Source organism: Pundamilia nyererei, unplaced genomic scaffold (genome assembly GCF_000239375.1).
Source record: "Pundamilia nyererei isolate P.nyererei 1_Seehausen unplaced genomic scaffold, PunNye1.0 scaffold00054, whole genome shotgun sequence".
Taxonomy (NCBI): domain Eukaryota; kingdom Metazoa; phylum Chordata; class Actinopteri; order Cichliformes; family Cichlidae; genus Pundamilia; species Pundamilia nyererei.
The window spans coordinates 3,117,318-3,126,154 of NW_005187455.1; the positions used below are offsets into that span (position 1 = coordinate 3,117,318).

The 8,837-nt window shown below is 37.3% G+C and overlaps 1 protein-coding gene across 1 annotated transcript; it reads right to left on the reverse strand.

Moving 5' to 3' along the window:
• Positions 1 to 1,285: 1,285 nt before the first annotated feature.
• LOC102211786 (mal, T cell differentiation protein) lies at positions 1,286 to 6,691 on the reverse strand. The gene is made up of 4 exons (XM_005733737.1): positions 6,538 to 6,691; positions 3,232 to 3,399; positions 3,013 to 3,135; positions 1,286 to 1,506 (listed from the first exon to the last, which is right to left on the reverse strand). Exons 1-4 carry the CDS (start codon positions 6,628 to 6,630, stop codon positions 1,432 to 1,434), a joined length of 459 nt encoding a protein of 152 aa, XP_005733794.1. The 5' UTR covers positions 6,631 to 6,691; the 3' UTR covers positions 1,286 to 1,431.
• Between the last annotated feature and the right edge of the window lie 2,146 nt (positions 6,692 to 8,837).

Here is an 8,837-nt window from a genome sequence, read left to right on the forward strand (position 1 = left end):
GGGGTGCACACATCCAGAGGGTTTATACTGGTAATGTAGAAAAGGTCGTTCTTATCCAATACCTGGACCGAAAACAGTCTCAGAGAAAGCAACCCTCATGAGAGCAGGTGGGGTGCTGCAGTTGAGGTTTGAATTCTCATCCTCGGCCTTGCTCTACAATCTACTGTCTTATAAGTACTGCGTGCTGACTAATTGCACCATTGGCGGTTGTGTGCAACTCATGCTCATCAAGTCAAGACATCCTTACCTCCGGAGTCAATGACGATACATTCATGATGCCTAAATGCAAATTTAAACTTTTATATAACTCTGTTGTTGTTTTATGTGAAGACAAGTAGTCATTTGATATTTCATTTCTTTTGACCCCCCGTGACTAGAGTATTTTAAACACCGTGAAATCTCTTATTCTTCTTTTAATTTTAATGTGCATGGTTTTGCAATAAAAGGAAAGCTGGTATTCAAAACATCAAATTATGTTTGATGTTGGTACTGAACATCAGCTCTGAAGAAGAATAAGGATAACAGCAGTTAAACCAAACTCCAATGAGTGCAAATGCCTCTCACAAGTAACTCAAAGATTCTTTTGATGTTTTATAGAGAAAATGGAGCACATAACGAAAGAATACAGACGAGTGTAGTTCATTTTCTTATTTTAATAATCTTCAGAATACAAAACTATAAAAATTTAATCCAGCAACATTAACTCTGTTCCTCTTATTTTGTCTTTTACTCTTTGCTTTTTAATTTTTTTAATGACATGCATGTATTTGATTTCTTTAATAAGTCCAGTTATATTATTAATATTTAAACACAGATAATACAAAGGGAGAAACATAAAATATAAGTATGCATTTAATGTATTTAATGCTACCAGCTTTGTATGTTTGTGATGAATTTTATTCTACAATAACAGCATTGACACCATATTCTCTAAACTGTTGAAAAAAATGACCCATTCTTTTTGTGAAGATGTAATCACTGGCTCGACAACATTATTCTGAGGTTTGAGGTTAAAAGAATATGACTTTTGTCTAGTTGATCATTTACTCTTTGAATTTTATAGTTTATAGAATATAAGTTTTGATTTGTTTACGTCTTTTCTCTGCTTTAAAATCTATAGTTCTCCTTTACAAAGTCGTAACCAATTTCACAATATACTCTGTTATGCCAAAAAAAAGGATGGGATGCAGTTTTTCACTGTGACCTCAGGTATATGCTGTGTGAGTTTTTGTATGTTAGAGTATTTGGTATTTTGATAATGTTGCAAAGCAAGAAAGTCATGCTCTCACATACAGTGAAGACCAATTCTGACCAATCTAATGTGACTTAAATACATTATCCAACAGACAAAGACACACATAGACAGTCAGGGGCATAGATGTGCACAGCAGATGGAGTGTATTACTTTCTTGCAGCTCTGCTATTCACTCTTCAGAAATATTTCCATCGGATGGCTGAGAGAATGGCATGGATGAAGTACAGGAGTGTGGCCACGAAGGCGAACACCTGAAACACAAACAAACACAACCAAAGAACATACTTAAAGCCAAGTCCATCCTTTGCATTATTATTCCGGTTTCAGTTTTCTTTTTAATCCAATTCTGGGAAATCCATATTTGGTTTCTTGCCAAGAATTACATGGAATACTAGATATAAACGCCAGTTAGCTTAGCTTAGTGAAAGGCAAAAAAAACATAGGTGGCTCTCTCTGAAGTGAAAGGAAATTCACATGAAGTTTCCACCTCTTTAAGCTAATAATCAATGTGTGTTCATAAGTACCCTTGGCTCTACCCATACCAACTAGGTCACTGATTAATGTTGTTCTGCATGTCCTGTTTGAATTGAGCAGACTCACTGGTTTTGGGTCAGGTTGAATTAAAAAAAAAACATGTTGAAAATCTACTTCTACCCGCTGTAGTTTGGTTCTTTAGATGATATACTGTTTATAGCAAGGCCTCGAGGGCCGGTGTCCTGCAGGTTTTAGATGTGTCCTTGATCCAACACAGCTGATTCAAATGACTAAATGACCTCCTCAACATGTCTTGAAGTTCTTCAGAGGCCTGGTAATGAACTAATGTGTGTTGACCCAGGGTGATATCTAAAACCTGCACACCCGCCCTCGAGGCCTGGAGTTGCCCACCCCTGGTTTATAGTTTATTATGCAATCTCTGATCACTTTATCTCAACATTAACATACTGTCCAAAAAAATTAAAGGAACACTTTTAAAACAAATCAGATTTCAATGGAAAAAAATCATTCTGGATATCTGTATTGATATGACCTAGGTTATGTGTTAGAAATGAAAGGATGCCACATAATTTTCAACCTAAAGATGGCTGAATTCAAAAATAATGCAGCAGCCTGGTCCATTTTTCTGAAATTTCTTTGCAGCAACTCAAAATGGAACTCAGTATTTTGTGTGGGCCCCACGTGCAGACGCATGTGCTAAAGATCAGCCTTTTCTCATCTGTGACAAGCACAATGCACCAGTGGACCAGTGGCGGACCTGCCATTTCTGATATTCTATGGCAATTGCCACTCGGGCTGCACAGTGCTAGGCAGTGATCGCAGAGCCAACTAGAGGACACTCGGCCCTGAGGCAGCTGTTGTAAAGTCTGTTTCTGATTATTTGATACAAGATATGCACACCAGTGACATGCTGGAGGTTGTTTTTTAGGGCTCTGGTAGTGCTCATTCCTCCTTGCACAAAGGAGCACAAATGCCAGTCCTGCTTTGGGGGCCTTCTACGGCCCTGTCCAGTTCTTCCAGGATAATCCTGGAATTTCCTCCATGCTCTTTGACTGTCTCCCAGACTTTGCTGGAAGACAGTAAACCTCTGACTATGGCATGTATTGATTAGCCATGCTGGAGGAATTGGATAGGTATATTTCCTGAGTATTCAAAAGAAGTCAAAATAATTTTAAATACTTTGATTAATTAAATATATTAAATAAAAATAAATTTGAACAAATATTTTGGACAGCTCTATTGTATTGAGTTATTGTACTTACCACAGCAGAAATGTAAGTCCTGTAGATTTTAAGGTCAAGGTCTTTCACCCCGATGGTGATGATAGCCAAATCCACCCCTGCACTTAGAAAAAAGAGCGCTGCCAGGCCATGGTAAGCAAAATCCTTCACAAACAGAGATTAAAACATTTTTACAACAAGGTCATAACCCATTAATTTTTCTAAATTTTATTCGCTGTCTGACTATTGCATCTCTCTTACAGCAGCAGCCCAGGGAGAACTGTTTTTATGACCTCCGGCAGCGAAGATGATCATCCAGAGGAAGGTCATGACGAAGCAGAAAACAGAGACGAACATCACCCACCCCAGAGGGTTCGGTGGGGCCACGTGTGTCGATGCAACTAGAATCCAAACCAAACCACCAAATACCTGCAGAGATGAAGAAGAGAGAGCGTGAATGGAGATGGCACATTGAATTATAACATTTATGAGAACTAATGGGAATCCATCATATTCTTTTTCTAGTGAAGAGTTGGACATATTCAGCGAATAAGAATCTACAGCCAGCACATTTAACCTTAGTTTACCTAAGCTTAGCTCAGCTGGGCTAAGTTAAGCAAGAAGACTAGAAACAGTGGCAATGGTAACAAAATGTGAGCTTTCTAAAAAAAGATAAAATATGTAACAAAAAAACAAACAAAAAAACAACACTAACATAACATTAACTTGAATTGAATTAAAAACAACTAAATTCATTAGTTTGCTAATTTATTAAACATTACATGGTAAATTATAAGGAGGCTCTGTAAAAGCCATTTCAATTTTATTTTAAACTAAAAATAACCATAAATATGACCTAAGTGCATAATGCAAAACACATGACATGCTTAAAATAAGTTAATCTTGCATAAAAAGCAACCAGTAATTAAAGACTTTAAAACAGGTGGTCGTGTGGGATTTAAAATATAACATTGTTACTCTAAAAGAGCTTTATCCTGTGCTTACTGTGCAATATGGATTGTTCCTTTAAGCCAAACTTGCCATAGAAAGAGAAATTACATCCATCATTTAAGGATTTCTGTAAATTATCTGAGTATGAAGAAGGGCCACAGTGCTCAATAGCTTCAGTGATGTCATTTATTAACTCACAATGTTGGCATTGCTCTGCAGTGTACTGACTTATAAGTACCACACGCTGACCAATTGTGATACTGGAGCTTGACTGATGTGGAATTTATAATCACGCTAACTCATAACTTGCAGTTATTTCAGATTGCAATCTGAAATCCTAAATGAACATTCCACGTGTTCATTAAAACCCACAAAAGCCACAACTGGGACATCGCAGAACAATGATGTCCACAACTGAAATCCAGGGGAAATCTAAAATTGAAATCTAAAACAGACTTAGCCAGCAGATGGTGGAAGCTTTCTGATATTACAACATCATAAATAAAGCAATCACCAAATTATCTTCAACTTTAGTGTACTTCAGACCATTGCTAAGGTTAGGAGTTCACGCCTTACTGGGAAAATGTTTGTTCCTCTATTCAGACAAAACACCTCAAAAGAAATACAAGGATCAATGTTTCAATTTTGGGCTCATCTAAGACTAATGGAAAAAAATATCTGAAATACACACTTAAGGGTTTATATTACCACACTTAATAAACATTGATGGTAATGTTGATTTTCAACAGCCCATTCAAACACTTATCTCTGTCTCTACTGTTTCTATACATTGCGTTCACCTTATCAGTCAAGCTTGCCATCATTAGCTAAGCATAACGTTCAAATATGATTGTTTTTATTTACCTTTAGTCTAAACCTAATTAAAGTTCCTTCATAAGTCAAGAGCTGTCTTTTAAATTCTAATATCATAACCAGGAAATAAGAACAGGCAACAGTGCATGAATATAAATATCAAAAATATTTATCTGACTCATCGAATATAAAACACAAGGACATTTCACTGACAGCTTAAAAAGGGAGGCAAATGTTATGAGTGTAGTCTCTCTGTTCATTGTGCCAGTAGGTCACAATAAACAGAGGTATCCATAAATGTATGGACATGGTTAGCAACAAAATTCAGGTAGGATGTGGTATTTTAACAATTCTGAATTGGTACTACATGTGCTAAGAAACTATCATCCAGACTTTTACACCAACAGGAACCTAAACTGTTAAAACAATGCAGAATGTAGCCATGTTTAGGCCAGATTCAAAGCTTACAGTAAATTCAAGGCTCCTCGGGACACACAGCACTTTTGCCGTCTTCTATTGTCCAAATTTGGTGATCCTAGCCTGGGTTCCCACCAAGTATGGTACTCTGCTGCTTGTCACCCGTACTTTACTTCGAGGATAGGCATTTAGAGATGGCTGGAAAAAAACGGCTATTTGACTTACTGTTGCTTCAGCATGAAAGAGTTCTCTGGCATTTATGTTTTTCTGGCCATTCTCTATAAACCCTAGACATTGTTTTGTGGGAAAATAGCAGCAGATTAGCAATTTATGAAATACCCATAGGAGCCCATCTGGTACCAACAATCATACCGCACTCAAAGTCACTTAAATCACCTGTCCCCATACTGACACTCAATTCAAATTTCAGTGGGTCATCTTGACCATATCTATGTGCTTAAATCCATTATATTCCGGCCACACAATTGGCTAATTAGTTCATTAATTGTTAAATGAACTGTACACTTTGGAACAGGTAAAATAACTTGTTTATACAGCAAGTGTTTCCAGTGCAGTTTAGTCATTGGTGAACTGAAACAGTTCATAAAGGGCTTCTTACTGCATTCGCATTTTGTGTTCGAAACTCATCAGTCTTCAAGATATGAAAATGTTCATGTTTTTAACTCATACAATATAACAGCATGACTGGCTGAGCGGAGCCAAAATAAACAAACTAAAACTTTAGCGAGGGTATTCATTGTGAGAATAAAAGATCTTTATCTGTGCAGTTTTGTTTTTTTAGTTGTTATACGAGTGTCCTTTGTAATCAGTCAGGGTGAAGAAGAGCCGGCCGCATTCTTTCTTATTATCAGAGACACAATATAAGTGAAATGTGAGATGTGAAGAGAGATGATGCTCCTCCCACATGAAGAATTATCTCCACTGACTCTCTATCTCCAAATTGTGCATTTTTATCCTAAAACAGTGTGGCTACTATATGGAGATATAGGCCCACTGAGATATAGGACCACTAAATTATCAGAAATACCAGCAGGTAATTTATTTTGGTGAAAAGAAGTTTGAGTTTTGGTCATCCTTAAACTCACACCCAATACATAGCACTGTTACCAATTGCTGTTTATCCTGTAAAAAAATAGTTTAGGCATCAATTTTAGGCATCATATGAAGTATTTATATGAGCCGAACTTGTATATATATACAAGTTCATATATATATATGAACTTGTTGCCATGGCACACCTTAATGAAATATTTGTCGTATTTAAAATACTTTAAAATGAGAACTATAAAATTGTAACTGCATCCTGAAGAGAATACTTAATGACCTGAAGATCATAGTCATTGTTGTCTGTCATTTCCCACTTACCAGTTCAGGTATGTAAAATATATCCGGTGCAGTGGTGCATATTCCCAGTCCACTGGGCAGGCTCCCCATGGGCTGAGCAGTTGTTGCAGCCATCTCTGCCTCTTCCTTCTCCCAGTGCTGATTTAACAGTGAGCACCTTGCTCTTTCCTCTGGACTAACGGTGCGGCAGCAGGTGTAAATGACCCTTTTAAGAAAGTCAGGTGAGCAGTCAGACCCGTTCTGCTATTGTGGGGGAGAGATCCCTTCCCACAACAGCAAACCAGACACACCCTTCGCCTTACAGCACTGAACGTTGCCTGGAATTCAATGTGAACTGGTGACTTGTGACGGGGCTTTCAAAAAACTTGATGAGAGATATTGTGGCCGCAGGCTAAGTTGAGTCTACTGATTTAATATCTTTGCTGTTGCTATTGAGTAAAGACACACTTCACTGACTTTTCAGTTCCCACTAACCTATAAACCCTTTCTTTGTGTTAGAAAAATGCCTCAAGCCTCTATTTGTATTGCACACAGAGACTTTAACAGGTTTCTTTTCAAAATATAGATTCTAATGATTGTGGGTTAAGACAGTCTACTTTGATCTCACAGACACAAGGCTTCGTTTTGAGCTGCACTAATCAATAATTAATTTCAACAATGGATCAAATGAGCATGTCCAGTGTGAGGGCTGACAGGCCTCGCATCTCCCTTTAGCATTTATAGCACCATGTTTCTAGTTGCTGTTTTGGCTTATGAGCTCAAAGTGTTAGTGTTCTACATCATTACCTCCCCTGGTATCAGTTTCCAGCAACAGTAGGCAAACAAAAAACTTTGTTTGCAACTAGCTGGTGGTGGAGCATTTAACTGCTAACATTGGATATTTTTCTAGGAAATGAGTTTCTGTTACATCAGCTCAAAGCAGTCTGGTTGTTCTTCTCTGACCTCTGGAAAATCCCAACAGATCAGTTTCTGAGATACTCAGACCAAGCCATCTGGCACTAACAGCTCTCAAATTCAGTTAAATAAACTTTTGTCCCCATTTCTGATGCTCAGTGTGAACTTTAGCAGGTCGTTGCCTATAGATACAATCCTGAAGGCACTGAGATGCTGCCATGTGACAGATTGATTGGTTATTTATGTTCACCCACAGTTGAACAGGTGTACCTAACAAAGTGGTGAATAATGTTATAACAGTCCCACGCAAGGGACCATTTTTAAGTAGAGTAAAATGTAATATTGGATTACAGTGTTAGTTAAATTACAACATCCAGTCTCTTTATCAGGCATCAGTTTACTGCTAACTTCAAAAGCATATTTCCTGATGCTGCGTATTACTAAAACAACTCACCTTACTCTATTTTATTATGTAGGTGAGTGATAAAGGGAGAACAATAAACCAATGGGATGGTTCACTGACTCCTTGTTCTATTTTATAAAGGGTACGACTGGTATAAATGTTCTTAGAACATTTACATCTGTATTAAATCTGTATTTTACACTATTTGATTGGACAATCTTCACCAGCCTGTAGTTTTAATCAAATGGGGATTGTATAAGTTTTTGTTGTCTTTTTTATCTCTGTGCAATTAGAAGATTTACCTGACAGCTCAGGTCTGTTGTTACATAGTATTTCATTGTTCAAAACAATGAAAACAATGAAATTGACGCTGTTTGTTTTCTCCCACAACATGTGATCTCTGACTCATGCTGTCAGTCTTTGCTAATGTTGACACCCTCAACAAACAAAACACATAATATTCCAATGTCCAATTCTTTTATTTCACAATGGAGATTCCAAGACAAAAGTGTGAAGTGAATCATCTAGACATTTACATCATCAAATTTCAAATCGCCAGCCATGCCATGCATAAACACCAAGCCTTTGAAAAAGGCACAAAATCTAGTGTATTGAAGTTGGTTTAAAAGGCTGTCAGCAGGAAGCGTTATCTCCTTTACAGAAATGAAGCTCTAATAGTGGTTACACTGCAACACTATTTAGTAGCAGGTAACTGCTACATCACTCTATGATTGAAAGAAATAAGATGAGAGCAAAGACACAATGAAACAAATTAATATATCTATATAAATAAAGCTCAAGTGTTGCTAATCCAAGACAATTTAACATTGTAAACACAGTCACTGCGGAACTATAGACAACAACACATGCATCTGACAATGCCTCTAGTGTCAGTCCAATCATACCCTTGTAGCGGCTCGCACTTTAGCTGAATAAATGGGTAGATCACCATCAAAGTGATCATTATTTTAGCTTGGGCCATCAAGTTGCAACAGATGAAATATAGAACGCATTCCATTTATCG